This window comes from Oncorhynchus nerka, linkage group LG25, assembly GCF_034236695.1.
Source record: "Oncorhynchus nerka isolate Pitt River linkage group LG25, Oner_Uvic_2.0, whole genome shotgun sequence".
Taxonomy (NCBI): Eukaryota; Metazoa; Chordata; class Actinopteri; order Salmoniformes; family Salmonidae; genus Oncorhynchus; species Oncorhynchus nerka.
Window position 1 is genome coordinate 25,032,269 of NC_088420.1, and position 18,976 is coordinate 25,051,244.

General features: G+C 40.5%; 1 protein-coding gene and 1 pseudogene across 1 annotated transcript; one reads left to right on the top strand and one right to left on the bottom strand.

Annotated features, from left to right (window-relative positions):
* The first annotated feature begins 263 nt into the window (after positions 1-263).
* On the top strand, positions 264-13,750 carry LOC115109269 (twinfilin-1-like). Its single transcript, XM_029633997.2, has 9 exons — positions 264-373; positions 2,767-2,847; positions 3,054-3,232; positions 7,443-7,538; positions 7,902-8,006; positions 11,337-11,462; positions 11,861-12,011; positions 12,184-12,305; positions 12,560-13,750. The coding sequence occupies exons 1-9, from the start codon at positions 349-351 to the stop codon at positions 12,725-12,727; spliced, it is 1,053 nt and encodes a 350-aa protein (XP_029489857.1). The 5' UTR covers positions 264-348; the 3' UTR covers positions 12,728-13,750.
* Positions 13,751-13,855: 105 nt separating this feature from the next.
* Positions 13,856-18,914, bottom strand: LOC115109781 (interleukin-1 receptor-associated kinase 4-like; annotated as a pseudogene).
* Between the last annotated feature and the right edge of the window lie 62 nt (positions 18,915-18,976).

Genomic DNA, 18,976 nt, shown 5'->3' on the forward strand with positions numbered 1-18,976 from the left:
ACAAATGTGGCATCCTCTCATGCTAGACAGAGACTTCATATATACAGTCATTGGTAGTAGCCTATAAAATAGCTAGCTCCTCCAGTCCAGCGTGTATGTGTAGAATGTCAATAGACTTCCCGAGGTCAAAGCGCATTTGTTGTTTACCATTTAATTAACGCAGGAATTTAATAATACGATTTGTTGTATTCCTCGTCGTCACCCCGCACCGTTGAACCACGTGACCTTGCTGATGATGATGATGATGATGATGATGACGACACATGAATTTAGCCTAGTCCGCTTCCTACTTCCTTATCCTGGCTTGGTTCTCTGCTTCATCAACCTTTCTTGCGATAAAAATACAAAATGTCCCACCAAACGGGCATACAAGGTAGCTATTTCATTTAAGTTATATTGTCGCTATCTTAGCATGATTGAACTGTATACATCTTAATTGAAAAATCTGTTTTTAATCGATGTGCAATGTTTTACTATTTATGTACTGTAGTACAGTAACGTTAAGTACTAGCTAGCGACGGTAGCTAGCTAGCAACTATCTGTCATAATTAATTCGATGCTCTGCTAAGAAGTAGCAACGGTAGCTAGCTAGCAACTATCTGTCATAATTAATTCGATGCTCTGCTAAGAAGTAGCAACGGTAGTTATGTAGCTAGGTGTCCTAAAAGAACCGTGTGTGTGTTTGTCTCTGCTTCTACTCGAGTAAAAAAATAACATTTTGGCTTGGGCAACGCCTTCATTGAAACATCTGGCACTCAAATGTAACAGACATTTACATTTAAAAAATGAGCTGACAAATAGCCTAAACCAAAGTATCTGAGTGCTTTCAACCCAATGACAGATACCAATATTGTATTTTTCATTTGCACAATTATTGAAATATTTGTGTGTGTGTGTGTGTGTGTGTGTGTGTGTGTGTGTGTGTGTGTGTGTGTGTGTGTGTGTGTGTGTGTGGTGTGTGTGTGTGTGTGTGTGTGTGTGGTTTTGACAACATGGATGAGTGAGGATCCTACTCACCAAGCAACACGCATGCGACTTGGGTTAAAAGGTTCATATGGTGAACTTGACGACATGCATGTAAAATAGTGGTGTGCCACATTGTTCAAATCTATGAGTGGGAAGGAGATTGCTGTGGGTCGCATGCGTTCATCCTACTATTTGCTCAGTATGGACTTATGTGAGGGATAGGCTTAGGCCAGGGATGGGCAACTCAGTCGGGGTCGTGATATACTGTTGAGAGTTAAAATAATAGAATATACAAGCTGCAATTTAGAAATGTGATTGTCCATCAGCAGTCACTCAATTAGCCCATGTTAGCAAAATATTTTTAGATTGGTAAATTAGTCTAGCTGCCAGCTATCTGAACTTGTAATAAGCATGGTCTAATTACCAACCAGGGAGGAGCCCATTGACCATCAGTTGTCATCTTAAAAACTGCAAACATTTGCTTCCACCCTATGGCAAAAATGTATAGAATTGCAGGAAATTAGCTGTGAAAATGCACATTTCTTTCCACCCCATGGCAACATTAGTAGAATTGCATTAAATTAGTTATAAAATTGCAGGAAATTAACTTTAAAACTAAATGTATGTATCACGAGGGGAAGGGAGGTATGGATGTTGGTACGCAGACCCACGAGCCACTGTGGCCCCTTATGAGCAATTTCCAAATGCCTGAAGGTACCACGTTCATCTGTACAAACAATAGTACGCAAGTATAAACACCATGTGACCACACAGCCGTCATTCCGCTCATGAAGGAGACACGTTCTGTCTCCTAGAGATGAACATACTTTGGTGCGAAAAGTGCAAATCAATCCCAGAACAACAGCAAAGGACCTTGTGGAGATGCTGGAGGAAATCTCTACTCAGATCACTGAGTATCTATATCCACAGTAAAACGAGTCCTATATCGGGTGCTTTGCTGCAGTAGGGACTGGTGCACTTCACAAAATAGATGGCATCATGAGGGTGGAAAATTATGTGGATATATTGAAGCAACATTTCAAGACATCAGTTAGGAAGTTAAAGCTTGGTCGCAAATGGGTCTTCCAAAACTTCCAAAGTTATGGCATAAAGACAACAAAGTCAAGGTATTGGAGTGGCAATCACAAAGCCCTGGCCTCAATCCTATAGAACATTTGTGGGCAGAACTGAAAAAGTGTGTGCGAGCAAGGAGGCCTACAAACCTGACTCAGTTACACCAGCTCTGTCAGGAGGAATGGGCCAAAATTCACCTAACTTATTGTGGGAAGCTTGTGGAAAGCTACCCGAAATGGTTTGACCCAAGTTAAACAATTTAAAGGCAATGCTACCAAATACTAATTGAGTGTATTTAAACTTCTGACCCACTGGGAATGTGATGAAAGAAATATAAAAGCTGAAATAAATCATTCTCTGTACTATTATTCTGGCATTTCACATTCTTAAAATAAAGTGGTGATCCTAACTGACCAAAGACAGGATTAAATGTCAGGAATTGTGAAAAACTGAGTTTAAATATATTTGGCGAAGGTGTATGTAAACTTCCGACTTCAACTGTATATGTATGTTGACCAAACTTCTGTGGCAAAGATTGTTTTAAATAGATAAGGCTGAAGATAATTACATGGTTTGTTCTTTGGAAGGTTTTAACATGGGTTTAACAGCTTGAAATTTTTCTTTAAGCCCAATTTCAGTGATGAGGCTTCTACTATGAAACATCCATATTAGAACACATTGCATGCTTGTGCCGATACCAAACTCACTCCCCCACTGTTTTTCTAGCTGGTAACGACGTGAAGGACATCTTTGCCAGTGCGAGGTGTGGAGACCAATATCGACTCTTAAAGATTGTGATTGAGGATGGTAAGATGTGTTTGTTTTACTGATCTGACCATAAACATATCTAATGTTTGTCACCAAGGCTGTCTCTCAAGGATATATTACAGATATTTTTTTAGAATTAAAACAGTTTCTGAAATGTTGGAAAGCACAGAGAGATTCTATTCACCAAAATTATGTTTTCACTTTGAATCTTCAGCCACTAAATTCTGATAATATTTGTGTTACAGAGCAGCTAGCTTTGGGCGAGACCAGGCAAGCATCAAAGACATGGGACCAAGAGTATGACTCGTTAGTCCTGCCTCTACTACAGGACGACCTGCCATCTTATATCCTGTACCGACTGGACTCCTCCAACAACCAGGGCTATGAGTGGATCTTCATGGCCTGGTCACCTGACCACTCTCCTGTAAGCAACTCCTCTCACACACAGATGTCAGCTTCCGTTTGCTAATTATGTTGCACGTTCATGTCAATGACAAGTCTCTTCATGCTCACGACTCACAACAGACCCGTAGCAAACATGTTTTGTGTTTATTACTGATTGTTGTTGGTTATATGTAGTTTGTACTTAAGTGCAAATGTGACATTTAACTTTTTGACCAACTCTTGATACAGATAACATCACAACTGTTTCAAATTGATGTAATGGCAGAGACTGAAAGGAATTTAGCATTACCAGATTGAATGAGTTGGCACAATTAAGACAGATAAATGAATGATGCACAGAAAAGGAGAGAAATGTGCCCTGGCCTACACTGGCTGTACCAGGCTGAATAACATGGGGCAGAGACTAGAGACCGAGGGAGTACTGACTGCATCCTGCTCTAGCAGACAGGGCTCGACATTCCTACCCACTATCCGTAGGCTGAGTGCCACAGGTCCAGGCTTGTCTGGAAAGCTGCAGAGGTTTCAAAACACTTGCACATGTTCTAAGACTGAGTACAGTTACACCAGAGTTTCCAATAGCTGGCTTTTGGAATTATTTTTATTTTTTTGAAAAGCTGATAAATAATATTGGCATTGGCCAATTGTCTGGGAGAAGAAATAAAGTCCCATTGCGAAATGATAATACTCTTTAGTCTATTCATTGATGGAAATAGCAGTTTATGTAAATACATTTGACTGGTCATGCATTCCGGTCTGTGGGTTAATTTGCATAATTTTAGTGGAATTGAATTGGTGCATGTATATTCATTATATCTTGGTTACTGACTTGCCTAGTTAAATAAAGGTTAAATAAAAGTATATATAAATGTAAATATCACACATGCACAGTATACAGAATCAAAGCCTTTGAGCAGAACATCTGTCAGTCAGCGCTTTTATAAGCCCAATCATTGTGCAACAAATGCAATCCTGTGTTAAAAATAGTTTTTGGGCAAAGATTAAAAATAGCTACTATTTTTATTTCCCAACAGGTAATTGAAGCATGCTTCCCATTTACTTGCCTTTCAAATGCATAAGCAACGGAAGGCAGGCTTCATCAGCGCGTCACACACCACTTTGGAAACGTATAGCATGTCCATAAGGCTAGGGGAAACTGAGCTTTCCCTAAGTAAATTGAATTAAATTGCCAAAATGATATAGCCTAATTAGCCTACTCATGTCTATACAGAGCTAAATAAAATAATTCAAACCATACTACTGAAGCATGATTAGGATACAGTGGATCATTACCTTCCCCTAGCCTTAAAACATGAATAAGTTGTTTGAAATCGCATTGCCTAAAGTCGGAAGGAAAGGCAGCATTCTCAATTTGGGCATCGTGTGCGGCAAATACCAAATAGATGATTGCTGAGTTGAGACTGTCAGTGAAAAGTAGAGACCCAACCAGGTGTATCGCAATATTTCTCAATTAAATCGCGGGAAAACATTGTTTGGAAAGCAAATAGTTATTGCTTTAAAGAGAAGACAATGAAGATACTATAATCTGTCTTTTAGTTATCAAAATTGTAACTTAATTGAGCGAACAACAGTAGGCCTATAGCCTATCTTATTGGCACCAGCGGAGAGCATTGGCCATACCTCCGGTGAGTACGCAGTTCACATATTCACTCTTTATCGTTGAGTCAGTGGCACTTAAAAGTCTGTTTTTGGACAATAATTTCCTCCAGTTTAGATGGACGTCATTCTATTCGTGTGTCCCCTTTTCGTAGGCCTATTATATGGACAACGGAGTTTTTATTGGTCTGTTTGTCAGTGTCAGCAGAGCAGGCTACCCTATAATTTGTTGTTTTAAGAAATTAAGATTCTGCTAATGTCTCCGTTCATATAAAGTGTAGTAGCATTGCATGAAATGTGTAATTCCCATGCAAAGAAATAAGAAATGTATCTGATATAGCCTATAGCCCAGGCTTCTACGCTATAAGTGCTCAGCCATGCAAAAAACTGTCTTTTTTGCGAACAGTGATTTAGTTATATTTACAGTGCATTCGGAAGGTATTCAGACCCATTGACTTTTTCCACATTTTGTTATGTTACAGCCTTATTCTGAAATGATGAGGAAACTTCTATTTAATCCAATATACACACAATACCCCATAATGACAAAGCAATTAAAATTAAAAGTGTGCAAATTCGTAAAAAAAACAAAAACAGAAATACCTTATTTACATAAGTATTCAGACCCTTTGCTATGAGACTCAAAATTGAGCTCAGGTGCATCCTGTTTCCATTGAACATCATTGAGATGTTTCTACAACTTGATGGGAGTCCACCTGTGGTAAATTCAATTGGACATGATTTGGAAAGGTACACACCTGTCTATATAAGTTCCCACAGTTTACAGTGCATGTCAGAGCAAAAACCAAGCTATGAGTTCGAAGGAATTGTCTGTATAGAGCTCTGAGACAGGATTGTGTCGAGGCACAGATATGGGGAAAGGTACCAAAAAATGTCTGCAGCATTGAAGGTCCCCAAGAACACAGTGGCCTCCATCATTCTTAAATAGAAAAAGTTTGGAACTACCTAGAGCTGGCCGCCCGGCCAAACTGATCAATCGGGGGAGAAGGGCCTTGGTCAGGAAGGTGACCAAGAACCCGATGGTAACTCTGACAGAGCTCCAGAGTTCCTCTGTGGAGATGGGTAAACCTTCTAGAAGAACAACCATCTCTGTAGCACTCCACCAATCAGGCCTTTATGGTAGAGTGGCCACACGGAAGCCACTCCTCAGTTAAAGGCACATGACAGCACGCTTGGAGTTTGCCAAAAATTACCTATAGGACTTTGACCATGAGAAACAAGATTCTCTGGTCTGATGAAACCAAGATTGAACTATTTGGCCTGAATGCCAAGCGTCACATCTGGAGGAAATCTGGCACCACCGCTACGGTGAAGCATGGTGGTGGAAGCAGCATGCTGTGGGGATGTTTTTCTGCGGCAGGGACTGGGAGACTAGTCAGGATCGAGGGAAAGATGAACAGAGCTAAATACAGAGAGATCCTTGATGAAAACCTTCTCCAGAGCTCTCAGGACCTCAGACTGGGGTGAATGTCCACCTTCCAACAGGACAACGGCCTTAAGCACACAGCCAAGACAACGCCGGAGTGGCTTTGGGACAAGTCTCTGAATGTCCTTGAGTGGCCCAGCCAGAGCCCGTACTTGAACCCGATCTAAAATCTCTGGAGAGACCTAAAAATAGCTGTGCAGTAACGATCACCATCCAACCTGACAGAGCTTGAGAGGATCTGCAAATTTGCTTCCTCAAACTAGAAACTCACCCGCCGCCTATGCATAGGTGATTTTACTCTCCGCTACTCGTCTTGTTGGCTGAGGAAAAGTGAATGTGGACAGTTATTCTAACATCTTCAAAGTGGGCGGTAAGGACACGTCATTGCATCCTCGATTTGCATGTTGTGTTGTTACAAATAATGACCATAATGTAAAGGTGATTTCTGTCATTCTGAACACCGTGGGTGGACACCCTAATCAGGGTACACACCCAATGCATATGGGTCTGGGAAATTTCTCAATTGTCTGGTGCCACCTTTTCATAACAGAAACAATACTCCCGATTTATTGTGGATAGTGAGATTAATATAATACTTTCATTAAAACGTTTACATGCTTTTCAAGAATAATTATTTCCCTAATAGTCCTGTTTACACGGACACATCTGAAATCAGGCCACTTGATGCAGAAAATTGGCAATCAAAATAAACGTTATATACATCGCTGCAACGTGAATTAAGGTGTTCACGTGTCCTAATAATTCAAAAGATTTCACAGAACACCAGGTATTTTAATCGGCATATGCTTACTTCGATTTTGACCTTACTCCAATTTGAGATACTGTTTACATTACTATTGCATAATCTGCCTACTGCCATAATCAGTTTAATATAGAAATGATTAGTGTGCATGTAAAAGTACTCACTGAAACATCCAAATGGGATGCATTTATTTAGTGTTTATCCAGGCACAGTTTACTCTCCTATGGGGAAAAAGAATGGGGGCTTATGTTGCGGCAGCAAGATAAGAATCAGAAATCAATCAAACACATTAATAAAATCACTGAATGTCATTGAGTTATAGAAAGTGGATAGTATAGTTAAATGTAAACAGACTGCTTTTCCAGTACCCTTTGTGTATTCACTAATACATTCTATTTCAAACAGGTGCGACATAAGATGTTATACGCTGCTACCAGGGCCACACTAAAGAAGGAATTTGGTGGGGGGCTTATCAAAGATGAGCTCTTTGGCACTACAAAGGTTGGTTAGATTATCTGTATTAGCCTAGATTGTGTTGTGAAATCCTCTTATGCCTTTCTGAAATGAACTTTGAAGATCAGATTTTCAGTCTGCTTTGTCATTCAGGTTGTTGTAATGGAAATATGGAAATGATTTTATATCACAAACCCCCGAGGTGCCTTATTGCTGTTATAAACTGGTTACTAACGTAATTAGGGCAGTAAAACTAAACGTTTTGTCATACCCATGGTATACGGTCTGATATACCATGGCTGTCGGCCAATAAGCATTCAGGACTCGAACCAACCAGTTTATAATAGTGTATATAAAAGGCTAACTGGTATGTGATCCTCTCTCCCCTCCTGATTATCCCCACTCCCCCAGGAGGATGTGTCTCTGAGTGGCTACAAGAAGTACCTGGTGACCAAGGCCGCACCACTACCACTCACTGCTGCTGAGGAGGAACTGAGACAGATCAAACTCAGTGAGGTACACACACAGAGAGAGAGAACAGTATTCACACTTCCTGTGATGTTTAAAAGTGATTATGTGCAAAAGTAATTATGTTGGTTGAAAGTGTCATTGTTAAATGGGTGTCGATTCAAACCTTTAAGCTTTGAAACCAATACATCTAGACAAATTTCTCTTAATAATGGGAGTGATTCTGAGCAACTCATAGCAACATGTATGGTAAACTCATAGCATATGCTTTGAATTGTGTTCAATCCAAAAGACAGTCTTGAATATTAATGAATGCTGGTGATACCTAACCCCCATAAGACCACAAGGTCAGCAATACAGCTGTGCAAAATGCCGAACTGGCACTAAGAGTCACTGGATAGGTGCTGTGATTCATTAGAACTACAGGAAGTTGGCAGATGGACAACTAACCGCAGCACGTAGCCTAGCGGTTAAGAGCGTTAGGCCAGTAACCGAAAGGTTGCTGGTTCGAATGCCCTTCTGCCCTCGAGCAAGGCAGTTAACCTCCAACCAGAAACGATTCCCTGACGCGGACATCGATTAAGGCAGCCCCCGCACCTCTTTGATTCAGAGGGGTTGGTTTAAATGCGGTAGACACATTTTAGTTGAATGCATTCAGTTGTACAACTGACTAGGTATCCCCTTTCTCTATTTCCCCTGTATGGGTCGAGACTCATAGCGATATAAATAGGTGTTTTTTGTGTGTAAAAAAAAAAAGTCACAATGCACTGTAAGCAATAGGATGTTGTTGAGATCTCCCACTAAATACACTGGTCTTGAACTAAAATGTTCTGTATAGTCAGCCTACACGAGGGGCCACCTTTGAAAGTTGATGAATGATCATTCATTTCCATTGATACTTTGCAATAATTCTGTCCAGGAAAGCACTTGGACAAGGTCACACCACTGCCTGGGCTTGGCTCCACTGATAAGATCAGGGTAAACTGTTATGTGATAGCCAGTGCTTGACTTGCTACTAACAATGAAGCTTGTCACGTTTGCTTTTCTCTTGGTAGTTGTGAGATGTGATTAACCAAAGAGAAAGTAACACACAGTGGCTCATGATTCCAACCAAACCAAAGTCAGCCTTCTTAAAGAGGAAACAACCTAGTTGCTGTGACTGTCTGACATGAACCATGTCTCTAACTCTGTATAAGGAAGTGGTCTGAGAAGCATTCAGTCACACTCCTAAATACAACCAATAAAAAGCTAGACAGGTGAAAACAGGCTAGCATTTCTCCTATAAATTTCTTAACAAATTATAGTTTTGGCAAGTCGATTAGGACATCTACTTAGTGCATGACACAAGTAATTTTTCCAACAATTGTTTACATTCACTGTATCACAATTATAGTGGGTCAGAAGTTTACATACACTAAGTTGACTATGCCTTTAAATAGCTTGGAAAATTCCAGAAAATGGTGACATGGCTTTAGAAGCTTCTGATAGGCAAATTTACATAATTTGAGTCAATTGGAGGTGTACCTGTGAATGTATTTCAAGGCCTACCTTCAAACTCAGTGCCTCTTTGCTTGACATCATGGGAAAATCAAAAGAAATCAGCCAAGACCTCAGGAAAATAAATTGTAGACCTTCACAAGTCTGGTTCATCCTTGGGAGCAATTTCCAAACACCTGAAGGTACCACGTTCATCTATACAAACAATAGTACGCAAGTATAAACACCATCGGACCATGCAGCCGTCATACCGCTCAGGAAGGAGACGCGTTCTGTCTCCTAGAGATGAACGTACTTTGGTGCAAAAAGTGCAAATCAATCCCAGAACAACAGCAAAGGACCTTGTGAAGATGCTGGAGGAAACGGGTACAAAGTATTTATATCCACAGTAAAACGAGTCCTATATTGACATATCCTGAAAGGCTGCTCAGCAAGGAAGAAGCCACAGCTCCAAAACCGCCATAAAAAACCCAGACTATGGTTTGCAACTGCACATGGGGACAAAGATTGTACTATTTGGAGAAATGTCCTCTGGTCTGATGAAACAAAAATAGAACTGTTTGGCCATAATGCCCATCGTTATGTTTGGAGGAGAAAGGGGGAGGCTTGCAAGCCGAAGAACACCATCCCAACTGTGAAGCACGGGGGTGGCAGCATCATGTTGTGGGGGTGCTTTACTGCGGGAGGGACTGGTGCGTTTCACAAAATAGATGGCATCATGAGGTTGGAAAATTATGTGGATGTATTGAAGCAACATCTCAAGACATCAGTCAGGAAGTTAAAGCCTGGTCGCAAATGGGTCTTTCAAATGGACAATGACCCCAAGCATACTTCCAAGGTTGTGGCAAAATGGCTTAAGGACAACAAAGTCAAGGTATTGGAGTGGCCATCACAAAGCCCTGACCTCAATCCTATAGAACATTTGTGGGCAGAACTGAAAAAGCGTGTGAGAGCAAGGAGGCCTACAAACCTGGCAGAACTGAAAAAGCGTGTGAGAGCAAGGAGGTCTACAAACCTGACTCCGTTACACCAGCTCTGTCAGGAGGAATGGGCCAAAATTCACCCAACTTATTGTAGTAAGCTTGTGGAAGGCTACCCAAAACGTTTGACCCAAGTTAAACAATTTAAAGGCAATGCTACCAAATACTAATTCAGGCTATGTAAACTTCTGACCTACTGGGAATGTGATGAAAGAAATATAAAAGCTGAAATAAATCATTCTCTCTACTATTATTCTGGCATTTCACATTCTTAAAATAAAGTGGTGATCCTAACTGACCTAATACAGGGATTTTTTACTCTGATTAAATGTCAGGAATTGTGAACAACTGAGTTTTTAAATGTATTTGGCTAAGGTGTATGTAAACTTCCGACTTCAACTGTATTTATCATTTATGTGCCTGGAGAGAGAGAGACTGCCTTGACTAAATTGATGGATAAACCCCACAATCCTTCTGGTCCATGAGGTGGGTGCACTGCTGCTCAATCATGTGTACACGACAGAGCCTCTAATTCCGAGGGAACCAGCAGGGCTCTAAAAATATAGGTGCAATTCATCAGTATCATCCCCTTCCATTTCCAGTCTTTAAGGTGATTTTATCATCACTCCTGTCTCTCCTGTCCAGAAATAGAAACATCAGCCACATCAGTCATTATCCCCAATGTGGAGAATCTGAACAGGAGGAAGTAAGGAAGTAAATGTTCTGGATTTGTTTGCCTCGTATCTACTTCATATTAATTTAAGGTGGCCAGTTCTCCTCAAAGGGACTTCCTGGTTAAATCAAATATTGATGGAATCACTAGCACTACCACTAGCGAGCTGTGTGCTGACTATGGTAAAGGTTAAGTTGTCTTACGTCGTTTTCTCTGTGTTGTGTTCAGGTGCAGACTGACATCAGTGTAGACACCAAGCAGCAGACACTGCAGGGGGTGGCGTTCCCCATGCATGGAGACGCGTTCGAGGCGCTCAAACGATTCAGAGACAAGCAAGTCAACTACGTACAACTTGTAAGTACTTCTCTTCCTCTGTCGCTTTTCCAGGTGAGTCAGTTGAGAACAAGTTCTGTTCCTCTTTTATCCTCAGGCTTCTCTGTAGACTGTCAAAGGAATTTTGGAGTCAGGAGTTCTATTGAGAACAGTACGATGTGGTTCTTCTTTGTTTACCAAAGTGTCATTGTGTCAGTTCTCATTGAAATTCAAGGGCTTGTGTCACAAGATCACATTTGTTGACAAAGGCATAATTGTGACACGTCGAACCGGCTCTGCCTTTTTCTCATAATGGGCATGTTATCAAAAGAGCTATTCAATAAATCACACAAAGATGAAATGACATTTTATTAGAGCGTAATTGTCCGACTGTCATATCTGGTTAATTCATAGTACGGTTTCATATCTACTCTCGATAGGAAATAGACTTTGCCAAAGAACTCATTAGGTTGTCTAACACTGAACCAACCGAGGTGAAAGACCTGCCCAAGAGGATCCCCACAGAGTCTGCTCGCTATCACTTCTTCCGCTACAATCATTCCCACGAGGGAGACTACCTGGAGTCCACAGGTGAATATATTCACATTCACTGTTTTCACAAAGAACAATAGAAGAGAACCAACTGAAGACACCAAGCACAGCTGTCATCATACCTATATACAAAATACATCTTTCATATTTACTGCATTGTATATCTGTGATTGTGATGAGACATCCTCCATTGTTATTTTGCCTTTTGCAGTGTTCATTTATTCCATGCCGGGGTACAAGTGCAGCATCAAAGAGAGGATGCTCTATTCCAGTTGCAAAAATCCCCTGGTAGACATGGTGGAGAACAACATACAAATTGACATTTTGAAGAAGGTAAGGACCGAAAGATCAAACAATTGGTGTTAACACCAATACAAGTGTTCCATGTGTCTTAGGGTTCATTAAAAAAGTCAGTAGGTTTGGTTCAGGTTAATTTAGTTTCAATTCAGGATGTAAACTGACACTATTATTACATTTTTTTCTCAATGCGTTTACTTCCTAAATTTACTGAATTTATATGGAATTGGCTCCAACCCTGGTTTGGTTAAAAGTCCAACGCCTCACTATTCGTGTGTGACTGTTCATAGCTCGAGATTGAAAGTGGGGAAGAGCTGACTGGTGACTTCCTGTATGAGGAAGTCCATCCCAAGCAGCACGCACACAAGCAGGCCTTTGCCAAGCCCAAGGGCCCCGCTGGGAAGAAGGGAGGACGCCGCATCACCAGACCGCCCGGAGATGGAGAAGAGGATGACTAAACAGACCCCCCCCCCCACACACACACACACACACGCTCCATAATGGAACATTCCAAGTGATGGAGGGAAAGATTATTTGAAACAATCTCTTGTAAAAAATAAATAAAATAAAAATAAAATAAAAAAACTTCTAAACCCTCGAAGCTCACCCAGAGACTGAACTATGCACGCCAATGGACAACTGAGCTGAAACACACTTGAGAATGTCCATTTGTAGCCTGCGATTCATTCAAAGTATTTTACTGAGCTATTCAGAGGTTAGAACAAGTTAAGTAAGAAAGGTTTTTACACTGTTGCCTAGAATAAAAAAATATGTTAGTGCGACTAATGTGAATTGTGCCAATGTGATGAATCCTCCATGAGTTGAGTTCACATGCTTGCAATCATTCCTTGCATTCCTCTTAGATCAATGCCAATTTGTTATGTGTTTCCTGTACCTAAAGTTGATCAAATGTCTCCATCAATATGTGGGCACAGCTATGAAGAGGTCCAAACCCCACTTAAAGATGTAATATTTGCTCCTGTCATTTTTCTTCTTTTAAAAAAAATATTGGAACATTTCTTTTTTGATAACTGTGGTTTACATAAAACACATCTGCTGAGAAACGTATTTTTCTATGCAAGTGCTGTACATGTTGTAGGTGTTCTGCTCTGTCTTTGATGAAAAGGTATTGTCTGTACTGTCTATCTATAGTGTCAATGAGGGTCACGTAACGGAGAGAACAGGGGCTTCCACTATTTCATAGCTCTGATTAGCATTCGAGGAAGCTAAGTATGCTACTGTGCCAGCTCCTATGGTGTGAATGCAGGGTGGGAGTCCCAGAGACAGTGATTCCAAATGGAATTTCTTTCTGCCACAGTCACTTGTCTACTGATTTATTGTATGGCAAATCACTAGTTTAACACCTCATCTTCGGACAAGGGAATACACTCTCATGAGAACTGTCTTGTTTGGTCTTAAGTTGTTTATTATTCTTAAAACAGCTGCTTTTTAAAAAGGAAAATAAAAATATTTACATCAAATATACAGTATGCTCTGTTTTTCCAAATATATATATAAAAAACAAATGCCGTTTATTCCTAAAGCAACAAAAAAATACAGAAGACTTTGGAAAAATGTTGGTCACTGCTCTAGAGCAAGGTAACCTTGTTTAAGGAAAAAGTGTGAGGCAAGGGGTCGTCTCCCATGTTGTCTGCTTCCCTCTCAGGCCCCAGCTGTTCTAGTGAAATGCTTTTGACAACATCTTCAAGCTCCGTCATGACCTATTCAAATATCTACATTATTTCAATGCGATAAAGACAATTAAGCACATAGTAGTAAGCGTTGGCTCCCAGCTATAACTAAGAAGCACAAAGTACCCATTGATATACCAGTGGAGACTGTGCTGTCAACTAAAGTGCTAGCAACTGTACTGGCATCACACACCTCTTTCGTCAGTGGCTGTTTGTTCTTTCTGTCATTAAGACAGCATCCTCTTGTCCTCCAGGGCCATTCCTTCCTCATCTATCTCATCCTTCATGTTCATCTGTGACAGTCATAACAAATCATACCAATCAACAGCAGCAACACATCCTTCAGCTACTGCTTGCAGTGGTAACTACACTGACAGATGAGATATACAACACTGTCTGCCATCTACTGTATACTGTACAAATGTGGCCTTATGCTCAACAGGGAGTGAAGAGTAGAAACTAAGTAATGCTGCGTAATTAGCTTTTTGATTGACACTGCATAGTAAATACAAAAAGTGAAACATTTTCTTTCTTCAGATCATATGCATTCATCCCACTGTATGATGAAGACAGACGAGTACTAAAGAGAAAGCTTCCATTGTTCTGCTTGCTCACCAGGAACATAGGATCACAATTTTCATCAACTGGCAGGACTCCAGACAATATTTCTAGCAACACCTGTGGATGACAGATACCTTAGATTAACCACCTGGCTGGCTCCAGCTCTAGCCAACAACAGCCCTCTATTACTCTTCATTAATAATATAGCAGGCTATGTCTAGATACTGTACGCTACTGTTCCCAGGGTTCAGGCTGAACACTGACAGTAGCTGTTGGTTTATGATGAGGTTCAATCAGTTCAACACACAGAAGACCTGACCTCATATTGGACTGCTGACAGTAGAGTACATCATTTATGTCATACAGTACTGTTCCCACACTTTACATTATAAGCCTCCATCAACATTTACCAACATTGAGGAGCAGTAACCTTTCATTTGTTGGTATTTCATTTGAAATGAATTGGCTGGTAGACGGGCACAGGTGCATGTTTCAGTGCAGTTCTCCCGATTGACACAGTGGTCTAAGGCACTATTGCAGTGCTAGAGGCGTGTCACAATTGGACGTGATCGGGAGTCCCATAGGGCGGTGCACAATTGGCCCAGCGTCGTACGGGTTAGGGGGGGGTTTGGCCAGGGTAGTTCTTAAATGACTTGGATAGTTAAATAAAAAATAAAACAATTCTCACTTAAGGGTCCAACAATTGTGTGTCAGTAGGTTTTGGAGTCAGGCACTGAGGTAAAGCGCTGAACTGGCAATTCAATTTTATGAGTTTGACTTACGTTGCAGTTTCATCATCAATTCAATATTGTTGTCACTGTATCTTCTGGGTTATATTTAGGTATTTAAAGTGATAGTGTGAAAGGCTTGACCTGTTTGGCATAATGTTTAGGGGTGTAGCCACATGAGGTGCTGTCTCAATTGCTTGTCATTGTTGTCATATGGAGGAGACCAAGGCGCAGCTTGGTAAGCGTACATACTTCTTTAATGAAATAAAGAACAATGAACAAACTATACAAAACGAACCGTGACGCTAATATGGCTAGTGCAGACAGGCAACTTAACATAGAATAAGAACCCACAAACTACCCATGGAATATGGCTACCTAAATATGGTCCCCAATCAGACAACGATAAACAGCTGCCTCTGATTGAGAACCAATCATAGGCAACCATAGACATATAAACACATAGACTTGCAAAAAATATAACCCTAGACTAGCAAAAACCCCTAGACAATACAAAACTAAACAAACCACCCTCGTCACACCCTGACCTAACCAAAATAATAAAGAAAACAAAGATAACTAAGGTCAGGGCGTGACAGTCATGTAGTGTCACTCAGGTGATATTCAAATCAGTGCTGGTGTGGATTTTCACACAACATTGTATAATGTCTTCATATTGTGTTAGTTCCATAGATGTGTGTTGGTGTAAAGTACAACGTACCACCCAAAAACTGTTTGATTAGATTTTTTCGGTCATCACTGTCGAAGACGACCGCATGGCCGAGGCCCGTGTCAGCCCAAAGTCAGAGATTTTCAGTACAAGTGCTTTATCCAGAAAAATATTTCTGCAGCCAGACACTTATGTTTAGAACTCATGAATAACTACTCTTGAGACTGATATGACAAGGTTGTCTGTCTATGGTTTTTAAGAGGATCTGTCGCACATCCGACCCTAGCTAAGGTGCAGGGGATAAAGAGTAATGCTGAAATAAAAAGGTCTCCGCACACTCAGGATTAATACACAATTTAAAATGTATTTTGTCATGCTCTGATGAAGGTCTGATGACCGAAAACTCAGCCTAAATAAATTGAAAATTGTGCATTGATCCTGAGTGTGCGGAGACTCATTTTCATGTCTGACTATGATTCAAATGTCAAATATTTGATCAAGTGGCATAAGAAAGGCATTTATTAAAAACTTCCAGTTACCTCTTGTCATCTCCGTGGACATGGTTGCTGCTGTGCAGATAATCCAAGCCTCTGGCTGTTCCCAAGGCGGTCAGACATCTGTACCAGGACATAGGAGGACTACGGTCCTACAACCACACAAACATATTCATTCTAAAGAGAAAGCACCTGTAAAACAGCTCTCTTCCAAAATCAATTTTATTTAATTGATTATGTACAAATGAAGGTAGCTACAATCAATATTGATTTTGATACTGACATTGTACAGTGTGCATGCTTACCAAGCAAGCCAGCCGGTCTGGCAACGACCCATTAGACATGTAAGCATACACAAAACAAGGGTGATTATGTCTACCAGGTTTTCATGTTTCAACCTGTGGAACAAGAAGCCTATCATCAAATAAACAGTAGGCTTTTCTTCAAACCATAAAGACAATTCAAGCTAAATCAAATCTAGTAATATCCATTCAATCTAAAACCGATATCTGGACAGCTCCTAAGTAAAAGCCATTCTCGCAGGACATTTCTCTGTTGATTTTTATTACAGTAGAGTTGCCTTATTGAGATATTGAGCACACACTAGCTATTGCTTCTGTTAAAGAAATAGAGCTGCAATGGTTATGAAGTGGTCACACAGTAGGTCAGCTAGTTTATAAGGACTCCCTACAATAGGACAATGGAAGAGCAGAAAATAGACACTTATGCCATAAGAATTTGGACCTCTTGAATGAACTGAACATTTTTTTAAAATATATATATTTTTTTCACCTTTATTTAACCTGGTAGGCTAGTTGAGAACAAGTTCTCATTTGCAACTGCGACCTGGCCAAGAGAAAGCATAGAAATTCGACACATACAACAACACAGTTACACATGGAATAAACAAAACAGTCAATAATATAGCAGAACAAAAGAAAACAAAAGCCTATGTACAGTGAGTGCAAATGAGGTAAGATAAGGGAGTTAAGGCAATAAATAGGCCATGGTGGAGAAGTAATTACAATTACAATATAGCAATTTAAACAGACAGCTTTGACAGAAGTAATTACAATATAGCAATTTAAACAGACAGCTTTGACAGAAGTAATTACAATATAGCAATTTAAACACTGGAATGGTAGATGTGCGGTAGATGAATGTGTCAATTGTCTAAAGGTATAAAAATCCTTCTTTAACTTGTCTCCTCCCCTTCATCTACACTGATTGAAGTGGATTTAACAAGTGAGGGATCATAGCTTTCACCTGGATTCACCTGGTCAGTCTATGTCACGGAAAGAGCAGGTGTTCTTAATGTTTTGTATACTCTGTGTACAATATGAATAGTGTTATTGCCACAGATAATATTGGCACCTACTGAGAGTAGTTTCTTCACTGCCACAGGTTTACCATTGATGAGGCCTTTGTAGACCGTTCCAAAGATGCCCTCACCAAGGCCAGTGAGTGGAAAGAAAGCCTTAGAAAACCTGAGAATCAATGGATTATTAACCTGTTCATAAGGGACAGTCTTGGTATACTACCATCGTTTTTTTAGGTAAATGCTGCCATCTACTGGATATTGTGTGCATTGCGACACATTTCTGAACAGGATCAAACGATCAGTCAAATTTCACTCAACACAATCTATAATAGCTTCTTGTCACCACATCTATGTAATTAAACCACCAGTAAAATAACCTATAATCTATATAACCCCATGTATTACTATGTTTTGGGCGCTCATAACACCTCAAGTGGTTATAACACATGCATATGAAAGTCATACAACATTAGTCCAAACCTGAAGTGTCATTGGGTTCCTCGACCTCCTGCTGCTCTGAGGTGCTGTCTGGAAGTGGCTGTTCCTCTGTCCTTCCCAAGGTTCTGGTTTCAGTGTTGTTTACTGTCTCTTTTCCCCCAGGAGACACAGGTGGCTGGGATGTGGCTGGGGGATGGTTGAGCAGAGGTTTTTTATGTTTGGGTGAAATCATAGATAATAAATCTATACAAGACGATCAAAACCAGCGAGTGGAATAGACAGTCAATACAAGCTGTTTGATGAAACACACACGTTGACCGTAGCATACCCGGTAGCAGCATCCTGGCTGCAGCCATTAACCTGTGGCTCATCAAGATGCCACCTCTCCCACAGTGCTGTTAGATGTCCCCCAGAGTAGACCATGACCGGAACAACCAAAAACCAGCATCTGATGAATACAATGCTAATGTTGCAATGTAACAGACAGCTTTGACAGAAGGTAACCATTTTGTCATCAAAGATGACAACTTTGGTGTCACTCCTATCAGTGAAGTACTGTAGATGACCAGCACATGACCTTAAATGCGAGTACCTGAGAGTACTTCGGCTCCCCTGTGGGTTTGTGTATAGAAACAAGAACGTCTTTCCAGCTCTCTTGAGGGTCCAAGAAGTCTGAGAATTTTCGTTGAACACCATAGTGGAGGTTCCGAATAAATGTAGCTGACTTTATTGTATTGTTCATCCTGGAAAATAATGATCACACATGTTGGTTGGACAGTCCCTTTTTACACGAGAAGGTTCACT